Source organism: Erinaceus europaeus, chromosome 4, assembly GCF_950295315.1.
Source record: "Erinaceus europaeus chromosome 4, mEriEur2.1, whole genome shotgun sequence".
NCBI classification, from domain to species: domain Eukaryota; kingdom Metazoa; phylum Chordata; class Mammalia; order Eulipotyphla; family Erinaceidae; genus Erinaceus; species Erinaceus europaeus.
This window is the reverse complement of record NC_080165.1, coordinates 114,456,274-114,472,788: the sequence shown is the minus strand read 5'-3', so window position 1 is coordinate 114,472,788 and position 16,515 is coordinate 114,456,274. Positions and strand designations below refer to the sequence as shown.

At 41.0% G+C, this 16,515-nt stretch overlaps 1 protein-coding gene across 5 annotated transcripts in view; it reads right to left on the bottom strand.

Moving 5' to 3' along the window:
* MAP7 (microtubule associated protein 7) overlaps positions 1 to 16,515 on the bottom strand; it is a 188,627-nt gene that overhangs the window by 154,742 nt on the left and 17,370 nt on the right. Inside the window, exon 1 of one of the 5 annotated variants that reach the window (XM_016186837.2) lies at positions 5,532 to 5,913. The exons of 2 other annotated variants lie outside the window; for them this stretch is intronic. In XM_016186837.2, the coding sequence (XP_016042323.1) occupies positions 5,532 to 5,664 (133 nt within the window). In that variant the 5' untranslated portion in view covers positions 5,665 to 5,913. Of the gene's footprint in view, positions 1 to 5,531; positions 5,914 to 16,515 lie in introns of those variants that run through there. 2 more of the 5 variants (XM_060190393.1, XM_016186838.2) reach the window with 2 other exon arrangements.

Below are 16,515 nucleotides of genomic sequence, written 5' to 3'. Positions count from 1 at the left end.
CCCAGCTTCTCATATGCGGGGGGGGGGGGGGAAGAGCTTTACAAGCAGCGAAGCAAGTCTGCAGGTGTTTATCTTTCTCTCTCCCTACCTTCCCTTCCTCTCTCAATTCCTCTCTGTCCTACCCAATAAAATGGGAAGCATGGCCTCCAGGAGCAGTGGATTTTTATTGCTAGCACAGAGCCCCAGCAAAAACCCCAGAGGCAATAATAATAATATAAATAATAAAAAAAAACAGAAAGAAAAAAAAGGAGAAACAAAGAAGAAGGTGAAGAAGGAGGAGGAGGAGGAGAAATGACTGTTAGGAATGGTGAGTTGGTAGTGCTGGCACTGAGCCCCAGCAATAATCTTGGTGCCAAAAAAAGAAAAAGAAAAGAAAAAGAATCTAAAAAAAGAAATGTCAATAAATTTATTCTTCATTTGATATCTTTTTTAGGGGGTAGACCAAGCTACAGCTTGGGCAGTGGCCAAGGAAGGCCTATTGTGCCATTTCTAGATGTTAGGGGCCAAGACCTTCCTCAGCTCATCTTTCTCAGCTAGAAGTCAACCCCTAGGAAAGGTCTCTCCACTGTCCCCACTCACCCAGGACTTGGCTCAAGCAGTGCTGTGTGGCCAGTCTGGGGCAGATGCAACCTTTCAATAACCATTTCTGGGGGCCTCCAGCACCTGCCCAAGGCCTAACTCAAAACCAATCAGTCCCACAGACTGCCTGGAGAATGGGAACAAAGCACCTCTAGCTTAGTAAGTAACTTGTTCTTAAGATTCCTTTTCCTTGGGTCCACAAGATAGGTCACCTAGGAGCGTGGATTCTTTGCCATGAGTAAGATGCCAATTCAAGCCTCCAACCCTATAGCAACAAAGGAAGCTATGGTGCTATAGTGTTTCCGTCTCTCATTCTATCTCAAAAAGTTGGTGCAGAGCAGTGAAACAACAGCAGTCATTAAAAACAAACAAATAACATTTTTCTTCTTTTCACAACAAGAATTTTTATATTGTTCTTCTAAAAGGTACTTTTGCCTCGGGAGTTGTAAAATCCTGCTGCTAAAACTTTTTGCCTGGTCCTGAAATAGTATAAATAAGGATACTAAGAACAGTCAACAGTTCAAGTTTTACAAACAAAAGAGGAATAGAAACAGAAATGTGTGAGAATGATTCTAGAGTGGTATTCACACTTCTTTACATAATAACACTCCTCTTTGAAAAGAGACTCCTGACTTACAAAAAGGACATTACAGTTGCTTGATCATTATCTATCCAATAAGAATGTAAATGACAGATATTTCATCTGGAGACCTTACCTGACAGAAATTCTACCTTTGCAGTGGATAAGTCAAAAGCAGAAAAGTCACTGCAGTCTCCATAAATAAAATTTACCAAAATGCAGACAGGGAAAGGAAGAGAGTACAGATACTCAAGACTACTGTGTCTTGATTTCAAGGAGAAGTAGTATTTCTTTAAAGTTAACCTGCAATTAGTTAACAAAAGGCAGTAATCTGATGGTAAAGTGGTCAATACCACCTTATAAACATATATTTTTACTTCCCCAAAGAGAATGATGAATAGTATGACCACAACTGGACAAAGCAGATTCCCTGATACATTCCTAGAAGAGAGTAATATGCGTATCATGTCCTGCATACTTGTATGTAGTAGTTGTCTCTCAGAAGAGCACTTCTATCAACATTTCTTAGGATTCCAATGTCAAAAGAAAAAAAAGCCTCAGAGTCTATGAAAACTATTATGTTAGCAATAAGCCTACTTCTGTTTAATAATGCTCGGTATACCCTGCAGTTATTTATAGAGTAATTCTAACCCTTATGAAGCTTGTAATCTGGAAGGACCTGGGTATGTGCAGAGATCATTTCATCATACTATTAGCCTGCTTTTATTTCTACTTCTGTGTTATTTGTACATATGTGTCTTCCTTCATTAGACATTAACACTTCTAAGAGTAGAAATGAAGTCAATTATTTTTGCATCACTTCTACAACACCCCAGCAGAATCATCTTCAAAGAGTGAGCATTTAACAAATGCTGGCAGAAAATGTCTTATTACTTAATAATCACACTGCGCTCAGCGAAATTCATCAGAAGGCAGATTGCCTTGAAATCTATCCAAGGGCACTTAGTCACTGCAGTACTCAAAGAATCTCCCTTAAGCCAGTCGTTAGGTGAGCATTACACTGAAGCTTGGGTTCTGATGTGTACAAGCAATAGAATAAACCCAACTTACTTCTAATTACAACTTGTGTATTACACATAAAAAAATCATAAGCCATGTAAAACATTCGCATTTCTACTGATTATATAGGAGAGTACATTCTCTTTCAAGAAGTTACTTAGTTTACCATCTAGCCAGATTACTCTTTCACCCCAACAGGTAACACTGAAGCTAACACAGACAGTCCAGATGGTAAGCGACATGCTCATTCCTACTGAGTTCATTACGATGGCTACCTAATAGTGTGAGTATCTAGAAAGATGTCACTCGTCATTAACTCAGGGTAATCCTGGACAGAAGCATTTAGCTTATTGAATTTAGATAGCCAGCATCTTTATTCCTGGTAATGATAGAACAAAGATACTAAGCATGAAAATACATGTGGCTAATTAGACAATGGAGTAGGCAGAAAACAAAATTTCTGATTGCTTATCTTAGTTTATGTGTAACAGATAACCTATATCAACTTGCCATGCTATTTTCAAAATAAAAATTGAGAAAATAGGGGTCTATTAAAAACTGCCAAAGAGGGCATAGGCAATTAATGACTAATAAAAATATATTTAGAGCAGGCATGTAATGATGTAACGTGGAAAGGGAAAAAGTTAAGTTGTCTATAATTCAGGTTACTGTGCTCCGTCACAGGGAACAGTCTGCTCTATCATGCCCTTTTAATAACCACTTTCATGTCAGGAAGACCCAGCTAAACATAACACCAGGAAGCAGTAAAGATGGACAAAGCAGAGTGGATGCAAGTTCAGAAGGTCATGGCTCTATAGTACTATGCTGTCTAATATGGTAGCCACGAGCCAGCTATATGTGGCTCTTAAGTTTAAGTCAAAGTTAACTACAATTTTAAAAAGCAGTTTTTCAGTTGGAGTAGCCATGTTTCAGTGTTCATAGTCAGATGTGGTCAGTGGTTATTAATATATCGGACAGTGCAGACACAGAATCTTCCTATCACGGTTATTAATGAGCAGCCTTAGACTGAAAAGCTGAACATTCCTATTACTTAGAGCAATTCAACAAAAGAGAATAAATATTTTTTAAAAAGAATTATGAAAGATATCCAAACTCATTTTATTGTATATGTCCATAAATTAAAGGCATTTGAGGATATATACAGTCTTAAAATTCTTATGAGTACAAGGTTCCTCCTCTTCAACCTCCTGTATCCCCCTTTGGTGTGGAGAGGATGAGAAAAGAAAAACAACATGGGAGCCTTGATTTAAGTCTTATCTAATATTTGCATAAATAACCAAAAGCAAATAGTTTTTTAGAAGAAAATATTTTCATTATCTCTCTCTCTCTCTCTCTCTCTTTATAGAGTATGGGAGGCAACTTAGTAGGAGCAAAACAGGAAGAGGGATTGAAGAAAATTACTAAGGATACAGCAGTTGGCTATCCTAAATTACTATTCTAAGACATCCAAGGAAAAAAGTGCCACAAATAGAGAACATTTAAAAAATACACACTAGGGAGTCGGGCGGTAGCGCAGTGGGTTAAGCGCACGTGGCGCAAGGCGCAAGGACCAGCGTAAAGATCCCGGTTCGAGCCCCCGGCTCCCCACTTGTGCAGGGGAGTCACTTCACAGGTGGTGAAACAGGTCTGCAGGTGTCTTATCTTTCTCTCCCCCTCTCCATCTTCCCCTCCTCTCTCCATTTCTCTCTGTCCTATCTAACAACGACGACATCAATAATAACAACAATAACTACAACAACAATAAAAACAACAAGGGCAACAAAAGGGGAAAATAAATAAATATAAAAAATACATACACTGGACACAACTCATCAAATCTATATTAATTTCAAGTTTTTGATTTATGTGCATGGTCCTGAGTTGCATCCCTAGTCAGAGTAAGAGTGCTAAGATTAAATCATGTGGGACTCCATGGATGATAGAATGGTACTTTCATCTGTCTCTCTCTCTCTCTTTCTCTCTCTCTGTCTCACAAAAACAAAAATTGGGCCAAGGAGGTAGCTCTGTGGTAGAGTACCTGCAGGAGAATGTCAGACTCTGGGTTCAATCCCCCAGCACCACAAAGTTACCAACTCCTAAGAGGGCAAATAATTTGCTACTAATAATTTAAAGCTTTGGGGTGTTCTTTTTCTTCCAACAGTGCACTGTTCAACTATCTAATAGATCCTATCTATTATAACTTCCATTAAATAAAAAACGTAACTTTTTAGATTTAAAAGACAGTTTTACTTACATTTAAAGATTAAAGCAAGAACAAAGAAATCGAAAGCCAGTAGTCTTCAGACACTGGATTCTATTTAAATAGTAATCCTACCAGTACTTAATATTTGTTTGCTACTTTGCCATACTACGACTATATAGCACACTGAGGGAAATTTGATATCTCAGCGGCAGAACAATTTGAACACAGCTAGAATTCAATTGGCACCTAAAAATCATAGAACCTGATAATTTATTAAGAGAAGAGTATATATGCTTTGTGGGAAGAGAGCTGCACAAATTAAGATACAGGAACACTTAAAACACAAGTCATAAAGCCTTTATACAAAAATGCATGTGCTTCTTTCTCTGACAAATAATTATAGCCCTGGGAGAGTGGCTAGGAAGCAATGCTAGTGCTGAGGCAGTACACAGGGACTCGAGAAGCTGGGGAAGCCACTGCTCCATTTCATCGCTATTAAAGAATAGCACCAGGGTCAGACCTTCCCTTTCTATACTCAGAATACTATAACCTCTACACAGATGCTCAGTAATGGAGTTTCATCAGAAGTTATAAAGCCTGGTACCCCTTCCCTACTCAACTCTGCCAATCCAACCCCTCCCACCACTACCCCATAGTCACCTCAATATTTATTCCCCTCCTCTTCAGACTCTGAACATTTTAGTATAGAAATGGAAGCAACATCTTACCTTCTGCCTTCTACCCTGCAAGGTTTCACTTATACCTTTCGGAGAAAAGCTTGTTTCATTAATATAGAGAACTCATCCAGTGCTCCTATGGATCAAAGCTCATTTAAGCCTTGATAATTCCTATTTTTTCCTCCTGATGAGGACAGGCACTCTTTAAGTGAGTGTGTGAAAATTAAAGCTCTCCAGGCCAAGAAATTGGCTTGGGCTGAAAAGGAAAGCTGACATGAAATCAATCAAACCTGCTGAATCTAACCCCAAATTCACACACACCAAGCACTACAGAGAATATAAACATCAACAGCAAACTGTGCTAGGAGGTCACAGGCTCTCCACTCAGCAAGCACCACACACAGTTTGTATTCTAGGCAGTGTGGGAAGCAGGCTGATCTGGCTCCCACCAGACGACAGTACTAAGGCATACCTTTCGGTCTTCTGGAATTTCCATTCTTTTGCTGTTCATCTTCCTCATTAATGGTGAATAAACCAAGAGGAATTGGCCTTGCATTGGTCTTCTTCAGTCTCTCTTGTCGGATAGCTGTAGCTGATCCAGGCATACCGCTGCTACTTGCTTTTTAATTATGATTATATTAAAAATAAATGCTTATGTAATTGCAGCTCTCAGGAAGCTGCTAGTTCCTAAGCTCCTGGTTCATTTGAGCACTTGTAATAGATCCCCTATGGGTAAACAGTATGCAAACAGCTGACAGATACCACCAGCCACTTGGCAACTGAGGCCCTGCTGTTCCCCCTCACCTAGCAGCAACCTCCCCCCCACTTCCCATTCCTTCAAGCCCCCTGCCACTATTTATTTATTGGGGACACAAGCATGTGTGCTAGCAAGGGCACTCTCTCCCCTTCCAGAGAAGACATGCAGGTTCAGAAGGCTCGCTCCACTGCCTAACCTGTTCAATCGGATCCCAGCTTCTCCTTCCTGCAGCAGCACCTTCTCTAGTCTTCTGCTTGCTACCGCACAGTAAAAATATTCAGCACACAGCACAGAGGAAAAAAAATATGATGTGTTGCCATTAACAGCTGTCCTGATGACCCTGGCATATATATCCTAATCAAGGAGGGCTGGGAGCAGCTCCATCTCCCAGGCTGGGGAACCACAGCTGCTGGGATGCTGGTCCTGGGAACTCACCAGCAGAGGGTTATGCTGTGAGCTGAGGCAGCTAGTCCGGTGTGGGTGCGTAGCTCCCTCTTCCTCTCAGCAGTAGTATCACCACCACCAGCAGCAGCAGCAACAGAAGTATAGCAGCAGCAGAATGGGAAGAGAAATATAGTTTTGCTTCCGCAAGCAGCAGACTCTACAGTAGCAAGAAAGAAGCTGAAGGCAAGTAGAAGACTTTTTCTCCTTTAAGAAAGAAGCTGAAGGCAAGTAGAAGACTTTTTCTCCTTTGAGGGCCCAGGTCTCCTACTGTAACAGTGTTTGCAAATCCTTGGATTAAGGAAGGCGTGGCTGGTCACCCCACCACTCAATCTGTACTCAATAACCTGTCCCAGCTTTCCAGACATTCTTTCAATCTCAAAATCTGTATAAATACAGGTTTAGTGGCATTGCTGTGAACCTGAGACCCTCCAGTAAAGACAGGCAAGGGAGAACTGTCCCTACTTCAGAGAGACCAGAATTTGGAACTACCCACCTTGACAAGCCAAGTTGCAAAGACAAAAAGGAGACAGTACAATCAACTAAAGTGGAAAGGAAAAAAAAAAAAAAAAAGAACTGCCTTGATTATATTCAGTAATACCTCCCCCATCCCCACCCCACACACAGTTCTGGCAAATCACTACCAGCAGTGCAGAGCAATTCTGAACACTTGACCCAATTTTAGCTCTTACAGGGACTGTTTTGGCCAAAGTGCACAATCATGTGATTATTGTTTATTGCTGGTATAAGCTTTCTCAGTTTAAAACTGCCTCTAGTCTGTCCAAAGCAACGATTGCCACCTCAACATGCTTCACCTCAGACTGTATCCAGAGACTTCACCTGTGGAATGACAACCCTTCAACTTCATTACTTGGGTGAGACCTTTCCTTTTATAGTACACTCTAATTTCATCTCAGGTAGTTCACTTTCTAACAAAGTCCCATAACCTAGATATACACCAGTTTCTGTGAGAGAGAGCTTATGTGCACACGTATCCATAAACTACTGCAAAATATATACCTGAAAGCAGAAGTACACTAGAGTTTGCAGTGAGTACCTCCCTAACACTTCCTCTCCACTATTCCAAGCTTGGGATCCATGATTGCTCAACAAATTGTTTGGCTTCATATGTTAACTCTCTTTTCAATCACCAGGTTCCAGATGCCACCAGGATGCTGGCTAGGCTTCCCTGGATTGAAGACCCCACCAATGTGTCCTGGAGCTCAGCTTCCCCAGAGACACACCTTACCAGGGAAAGAGAGAGGCAGACTGGGAGTATGGACCGACCAGTCAACGCCCATGTTCAGCAGGGAAGCAATTACAGAAGCCAGATCTTCTACCTTCTGCAACCTTCAACGACCCTGGGTCCATGCTCCCAGAGGGCTAGAGAATGGGAAAGCTACCATGGGAGGGGGTGGGTTATGGGGATTGGGTGGTGGGAATTGTGTGGAGTTGTACCCCTCCTACCTTATGTTTTTGTTCACTAATCCTTTCTTAAATAAAAAATTTAAAAAAAATAAAATAAAACTGCCTCTAGTCTGCTTGAGATTTATGTAGCATGCAAATATACATAAACTTATAAGTGACAATTTAAAATGCCAGTTACAAAATTAATATTTTTGCTGTTTTTGCCTTTTTTTTTTTCACCAGTAATCACTTTTATTTCTCTTGTACAAAAACTTATGTCGTGGCCACAGCTGGAGCCTGGGTCCTCTGCACGGAGACTCTGGTGTGGGTGTTTTTGCCTTTTAATAAAAAAGCATCTTCTTGATGTCTTAGCTTTCTTGGTAAACTTAGCATGATGACATCATTTACCATATAGAACTAAGGGCCTATAGTGATAGCAAGAAGAAAAACTTAATGAGAGGGCCAGGTAGTGGTACACCTGGTTAATCGCGTATGTTACAATGCACAAGGATGTGGGTTCACCTGCAGGGGGGAAGCTTCACGAGTGGTGAAGGAGTACTGCAGGTGTCTCTCTGTCTCTCTCCCTCTCAACCCCTTCCTTCTCGATTTCTGGCGGTCTCTACGAAATCAATAAATAAAGATGATAAAAAAATTAAAAAGGAGAACTTGTTGAATATCAGAGGCTTTTATATTTTCTATATATTCTTTATATATATATTATATTTTCTTTTTCATATTTGCTATAACTAGTTAATGTTTCTAATTATTTTCAAGGTATTTCATTTTCAACTATCAACTCTATCAAGGAATATTTCTGTCACTCTACTCAGATTGCCTGGTCCAGGACTGGGCATGTACTAAAAAATTAGAAAATTAAAGGTTTAGAAAATTAAATATTTGGGGCCGGGTGGTGGCGCACCTGATTAAGTGCATGTATTACAATGCGCAAGGACTCAGGTTCAAGCTCCCAGCCCCCACCTGCAGGGGGAAAGCTTTGCGAGTGGTGAAGCAGTGCTGTAGGTGTGTCTCTCTTCCTCTCTGTCACCCCCTTCCCTCTTGATTTCTGGCTGTCTCTATCCAATAAATAAAGATTTAAAAAAAGATGCTTTAAAAAAAAAAGAAAATTAAATATTTTAATATTCAGAAATCTTCCCCTTCGAAGACTGGGACATTTAATTAAGTTAAAATTAATATAAATTCAAGACTTTGATAAATACAGGAAATTTCAGATATGGGATTTATTGACAGTCACATTGATATGTGAATTAGCCGTCTATAAGTAAAACAGAATAAGATTTAAGTCTGAATGAGGTTGTGGGCTGGGAGGTGGTGCACTGGAGAAAGTGTTGGACTCTCAAGTAAATTAGCTGTCTATAGTAAAATAGAATGAAGATTTAAATCTGAATGGGGTTGTGGGCTGGGAAGTGGTGCACTGGATAAAGTGTTAGACTCTCAAGTATGATCAAGTATGATGTTCTGAGTTAGACTCCTAGCATCTCTTATGTCAGAATGATGCTGTTTCTCTCCTCCTCCAATAGATCAATAAGTAAATCCTAGAGAAGAAGGAGGAGAAGGCAAAGAAGGAGAAAAAGAAGAAGAAAGGAAGAAAAAGGCATTGAATGAAACTATCATATAACATATCTGAATTGGCATCATTTCACACGCAACGGAAGTGAGACCTATGAAATTAAATTGTTCACACAGGTAAAATGTTAGTTAGCAGCAGGTTTACAATTAAAATTAATGTCTCTTCCTACTTCAGTGTTTCTCCATATGGTAAATATTTTCCTTCTATATTTTAGAATTCTAGAGCCTACTCTCCAATTTCTACAGATGACAAGATGTGGATATGGTAAAAATAGCATGATTCCTTGCAGGACAAAAAAAAAAAGAGAGAAAATGGAATTCCAGTTGATGAAGGTAAATAACTAAGGAAGTGAATGACAATTATCTGATGGCTTCATTCATATGTAGAATATAAAGAACTAAAGCAAATGATCTTGCAAAAAACATTAACAACAAAACACTTCTGTGAAAACTAAGGCAGTTAACTCAGAGGGGATGCAGTAGAGGGATCTCTTTGGTGACAGGTGCAGTGGGGCTTACATACATACATCAGTGTGAAATTATACCACTAACATTTTATAATATTGTAAATTAATGCTAAACCTATAATAAAGCAAAAAGAGGCTGAGTAGAAAGGAGAAGTCTCTCAAGTACTGAAGGCCTTGTTTGGCTAAAAATTGGTTAAAACATCTCTATAGTTTTTTTTACAGCTGGTAAGCTCTTTTTGAATTAAAGATTATTTTTCCTATTCTTAAATGAGTTGATGATTAAATATAGACCAATATCACACATAAAAATATTTGTGAAGTGGCTAATTAAGTGCATGTGTAAAACTACCATGCACAAAGCCTTGGGTGTGAGCCCCAATCCCACATGGGAGCAGCAGGGGAAGACCAAGATATGAGGGGAAACACCATAGATGGTGGAGTCATGCTGTGATATCTTTCTCTGTATCTGTGCCCATCTCTATGTGAAATAATAAAGAGAATGGGGAAAAAAATGGGCCTAGTGGTGGAAAGGCCCTGGTAGTACAAGGTCCTGCCCTGTGGGGGGGGGTGGGGTAGATGTGCAGTGTGTGTTAAGTGAAAATTTCAAATTAATTTCTTCGACTTCTACTGAGACGGGCGGTAGCGCAGTGGGTTAAGCGCATGTGGCGCAAAGCACAAGGAACAGTGTAAGGATCCCGGTTGGAGCCCTCAGCTCCGCACCTGCTGGGGAGTCGCTTCACAGGCAATGATGCAGGTCTGCAGGTGTCTATATTTCTCTCCCCCTCTCTGTCTTCCCCTCCTCTCTCCGTTTCTCTCGGTCCTATCTAACAACGACAACATCAACAACAACAATAAAAAACAAGGGCAACAAAAGGGAAAATAAATAATAAATATAAAAAATGCATACATACACAAACACATACATGCTAATAAGTATAGTTAAAATTAGTTCTTAACAGGGAGTCCTGCGGTAGCGCAGCGGGTTAATAGCACATGGCACAAACCCCAAGGACTGGCACAAGGATCCTGGTTCGAGCCCCCTACCCCCCTACAGAGGAGTTGCTTCACAGGCGGTGAAGCAGGCCTGCAGGTGTATATCTTTCTCTCCCCCTCTGTCTTCCCCTCCTCTCTCCATTTCTCTCTGTCCTATCCAACAACGATGACATCAACAACAACTACAACAATAAAAACAAGAGCAACAAAAAGGAAAAAAAATAGTTCTTAACAAAGAAAATGAAAATCGATGTCAAGCAAATGACAAATTTAATTCAGAAATGTCTCTCACTCAAAGCTAATAGCTTTTTATGATTGATCTCCACTGAGCTGTATAAAAATACTACTGAAACGGGATGCATTGATTGGATCGGCCTTCTCGTGGTGCATCCCGTGAGTACCCATTCATTGGGGAAACTGACGATCCTTCCTAGCCGACTGAATCCATATGGATCCCAGTCACTTTCAAAGCCAGCAACAAGCAGCTCCTGACAGCTTTCAAGCTGACGCTGTTGACTGGCTACGAAAGAAGGGCAAACGCTAGAAGAAGAAGACTACTGAAACAATGCAAGCTGCAGAAAAAAAAAAGATAATTTTCTCTAGCTTCCAAAAAGAATGAGGTAACTATTTTATGAGGTGTCCTAGAACAGAAATGGAAAACATCTTTGAGTGCCTTTCTTGTTTAACAGTTAGAAAAGATGTTAACTATAGAAATTAAGCCAGATTTCAGCCTAATCTTTGTTCTGCAGAAACCTGGAAATGCCATATAATCTCTTTAAATACCTGTTTACTCTCTGGATAAAATTGCAGTATCTACGTGAGTGGGTTGTAAGAAGATTAAAATAAATAGTGTTTGATAATTAATTATCAGCATGGCATTAAGATGTAAATCAAGACCTACAAAATAGTTCACTTGTACAGTGTGCTCCTTTGCCATGTGCTCAACCTACGGTCAAGCCTAGCAGCCACTGCACCTAGGTGGTGTGCAGTCCCTTGCACTTCCTCTTACTGGCTTTTTCTCTATCAAATAAATAAATAAATAAACAGTAAATCACAGCACAACTTTTTTTCTCAGAAAAAACACAGCACGGCCACATCAGGCAGATAAATAGCTATGAGTGCCTTCTTTTTATTGCCTCCAGGATTATCACTGGGGTTCGATGCACCACAAATCCACTGCTCCTAGAAGCTTTTCCCCTCCCTTTGATGCCCCTGTTGTTTTATCACTGTTGTGTTTATTATTGTTGTTATTGCTGTTATTGGATAGGGCAGAGAGAAATCAAAAGAGATGGGGAAGCGATCACCCTGCAGGTGGGAAGCCGGGGGCTCTACCTGGGTTCCTTAGGCAGGTCCCTGTGCTTCGCACCATATGCTTCGCACCATATGGATGCTACCGCCCGGCCCACTTGGGTGTGTTTGTTCATTAGATCTCATCTGTCAGAGAGTTTGTACAGTATTTGTCTTTCTGTTTCACTTGATTTCATTTGATTTATTTCCCTTGAGTTATCTATGTTGTCATAAGTAGTAACATTCCATTCTTTATTATAACTGAGTAATATTCCAGTGCATATATGTATGAAATTTCTTACCATGTGTATTGAGCCTGTATATGTATATAATCATATTTATATATAATTAAAAAATCAAAGTGAGAGTTGAGGCTTAGCTCTTTTATCTTCATTTATTTACTGGATACACACTCAGAAATTGAGAAGGTAGGGGAAGACAGAGAGGGAGAGAGAAGGGGAAACAGACACCCACAGCCCTCTTCACCACTTGTGAATCTTTCCCCCAGCAGTTGGCAACCAGGGATTTGAACCTGGGTCCTTGTGCACTGTAACATGTGTGCTCAATAAGGTGTGCCACTACCCAGCCCTGAGAGTTGAGTTTTTAATGACTTGTGTAGAAAACATACAGTCCATTCTTTTCAAGAATTGCTTCAAATGTTATACAGTAGAAATGTAAACTCAACACAAAAACCAGTTCATGTTTTACATGCGCAGAGAAAATTGCATATTTCACAAAGAAGCTGTCCTTGAGGCCTGTGGCTACACGCAGGACAAGATATTCAGCAACTGACAACACAGAAAAGTAGATCATAAGACAGTTCCTCTGGGATACAAAGGTCCAAAACTGATACCTTTACTACCACCCTTAGCTGACCAATGAGTTTCCTCTTGTGTTAACTCCAGTAAACCACATCTCTATGACAAAGATGGGCTTTTCATGCTCTTCTCTGAGAGGTTTCAAGAAGAAGTTTGATATGGTAAAAAAAAAAAAAATCACCAGAATTATTAGTTCTCTTTCTCTTTCCTCTCCTCATCTTTTTTCCTTCTTCCTCATACTCACCTTCTCTTCTTTTTTTTTCCTTAATGAATACAAATTAGGGCTGGGGAGACTGCATTCTTCTTCTAGAGTTTGCCCTTCTTCCGTAGCCAGTCAACAGCATCAGGTTGAGCCTGATGTAAAGTTTCGAGACCTCCTTTGAATCTGGAGAGGTGGCAGTCGTTGACTTTGTGGGTCATAGTCTGTCTGTAGCCGCAGGGGCAGTTCGGGTCGTCTCTGGCTCCCCAGCGATGGAACATAGCGGCGCACCGGCCATGGCCTGTTTGATAGCGATTGAGGAGGGCCCAATCATAATGTGCTAGGTCAAAGCTGGGTTGACGCTTGCAGGAGTCTGTGATGAGGTGTTTGTTCTTGACCTCAGCTGACTGCCAACTCTGTTTCCAAGAGACTGGAACAGAGAAGTTCAGTGTAGGCATAGGGGACCAGATTGGATGATGAGATGTCAAGCGTTGAACAGGGTGGGCGACGATATCCGTGTATATTGGCAGGTCCAGTCAAGCATAGACGTGGGAAATGAACTTAGATGATGCCGCATCCCGACGAATATCTGGCGGGGCGATGTTGCTAAGAACTGGTAGCCATGGAGCCGGGGTGGAACGGATGGTTCCAGAAATTATCCTCATGGAGGAATATAATTTGGAATCGACCAAGTGGACATGGGGGCTACGGAACCATACTGGGGCACAGTATTCTGCAGTGGAATAGCATAATGCCAGAGTTGATGATCGTAGTGTGGAAGCGCTCGCGCCCCATGAGGAGCTGGCCAGTCTTGCAATGATGTGATTCCTCGCGCCCACCTTTGCTGCAGTTTTTATGAGATATTTGTGAAATGACAGAGTGCGATCGAGAGTAACGCCAAGATAGACTGGCTGGGCTTCATGCCGGATTCTCGTATCACCAAGCTGCACATTAAGCTCACGTGAGGCCGAGGCATGGTGTAGATGGAAAACAGATGATACCGTTTTAGCAGTGCTAGGAATTAGTCGCCATTTTTTACAGTAATCAGATATCAGAGACATGTCTTTCGTGAGTGTTTCCTCGAGGATGTCGAACTTTGATGCCTGAGTTGCACAGCAGATGTCATCGGCATAGATGAACTTCCTTGAAGAAGTTTCTGGGAGGTCATTGATGTAAATATTAAATAGCGTAGGAGCCAGAACAGAGCCCTGGGGGAGGCCACTTGAGACAAGTCTCCATCTGCTAGACTTGTCACCCAGATGTACCTGGAATCTTCTGTTTTGGAGAAGAAACGATATAGTGTTGGCCACCCATGGAGGCAGGCATCTTGAGATCTTGACCAGGAGACCACGGTGCCAGACCGTGTCATAGGCTGTTGTGAGATCAACAAAGACAGCACCCGTCTTTAAATTCTTCTGGAATCCATTTTCAATGTAAGTTGAGAGGGCCAGGGCTTGTTCACAGGTAGATCTTCCTGGGCGGAAACCAGCCTGGGCAGGTGATAGGAATTTCTCTGTAAGATGAGAAATACGTGATAGAAGCAGCCTCTCAAGGAGTTTGTAACACACGGTGAGGAGAGAAATTGGTTTATAGCTGGCAGCCAGTGTTGGGTCTTTCTTTGGTTTCAAAACCGCTATAATCTTCGCACGACGCCAAACTTTGGGCACAGACTCAGATTCCAAGATGTGGGACAGGAATGAAGCGAGCCACTTCTTTGCTGCGGGGCCCAGGTTAAGAATGAGTTCTGGGGTGATGTTATCATAGCCAGCAGCTGTTCCCGGTTTAACACTCTTCTAAGCGTCTTCCAGTTCAGACAGTGTAAAGGAAGAGAGTTTTGGAGATGGACAAGATAACCGGAAGTGGGATGACCACTCATGGGAAATTTCTCTTTTCCAGACTGCATAATGGTTATGCAAAAGGCTTTCATGCCTGAGGCTCTGAAGTCCCAGGTTCAATCCCTAACACCACCATAAACCAGAGCTGACCAGAGCTCTGTGGTCTATTCATCTTTCTTTCTCTGTCTCTCTCATTAAAATAAAAAACAAACAAACAAATAAATACAAATTATTGGGAATAAGGGGGTACCAATCAAAAGAAGCTGAAAGTGATCACAATCACTTGGCAGGAGGAAGTAATAACCCATCATCAGGGAACATACCCAACTTATGCTATGTGAGGCACATTCAACATAATAGCTTGTTAGTTACAACAGCCTAGAGAGGAGTTATCATCACCTGACATTAGATAACTGAGCCTCAGAAAGGTTAAAGTCACACAGCTAGCCAAGTCATTGAATCAGGATTAGTTTTGTAACATCAAGGTACTTCCATCTTGATGCTTTATAAACTCGGCCTCTAGCGCCAACAAATTGCACCCCAGTCACAGCTGTAACAAACCACAGGGAAACAAATAGTCTTGGATCAAATATTAACAAAGAAAGGATTTTTTTTCTCCTCATCCATTAAAAGCACATTTTTTTTTCCATCTTTGTCAAGACATGTAAGTAGATTTGAGTTTAATTTTTACAAATACTCAAAATGTGTCTTCTTTAGTGGAGACAGGGGTTAATACTTACAGAAAAGGGGGATGGCAAGACCTTAAATCTAAATATTCCCAAAATAAAGTCCCACTTCAATGAATTCCTGAACACCATATGTTTCCAGCACTCTTAAATGCTTTCAGTTAGATATGGCATAACTATCCTTAAGTATCACCTATAGCCATAGAATCACTTCAGTCCCCCAAGGGAACTGCATGTAGCCTTCTAAGTTCATTAGATTTTTGCAAAAGATTTAACTTGTTGCAATAAAGACTATATTAATGGAGACACTATAAACTTGAGAAAAATGAGCCACTTTTTAGTGTAAAAGGTAGATTGTATAAGTAAATTGGATTTATGTGGAGAAAAAAATGTCTGCAGCAATTACAAAATGTATTCATGAGAGTCAGAGGCAGTAGCGCAGCAGGTTAAGCACAGCTGGTGCAAAGCGCAAGGATCGGCCTAAGGATCCCAGTTCCAGCCCCCGGCTCCCCACCTGCAGGGGAGTCACTTCAGAAGCAGTAAAGCAGGTCTGCAGGTGTCTCTCTTTCTCTCCCCCTGTCTCCCCCTCCTCTCTCCATTTCTCTCTGTCCTAATGAACAACAACAGCAACAATAATAACTACAACAACAATAAAACAAGGGCAACAAAAATAAATAAATAAAATTAAGTATAAAAAAATTTTAATGTATTCATAACATTGGATCTACAACATAGCTCGCTAGAATACCACATTTACAATACTGCATCTGCTGATCCCAACCTAATCAATACAACAAGTACCACCTCGGCATGCTTCATTCACTTCAGACTGTGTCCAGAGACGTCAGGCGTTGAATGTCAACACTTCAGCCTCATTACTCGGGTGAGTAGTTACGTTTCCTTTCATAGGATTCTCTAATTCCATATCGGGTGGGGATGGTTCACTTCCTAACAAAGTCCCAAAACCTAGATATAGACA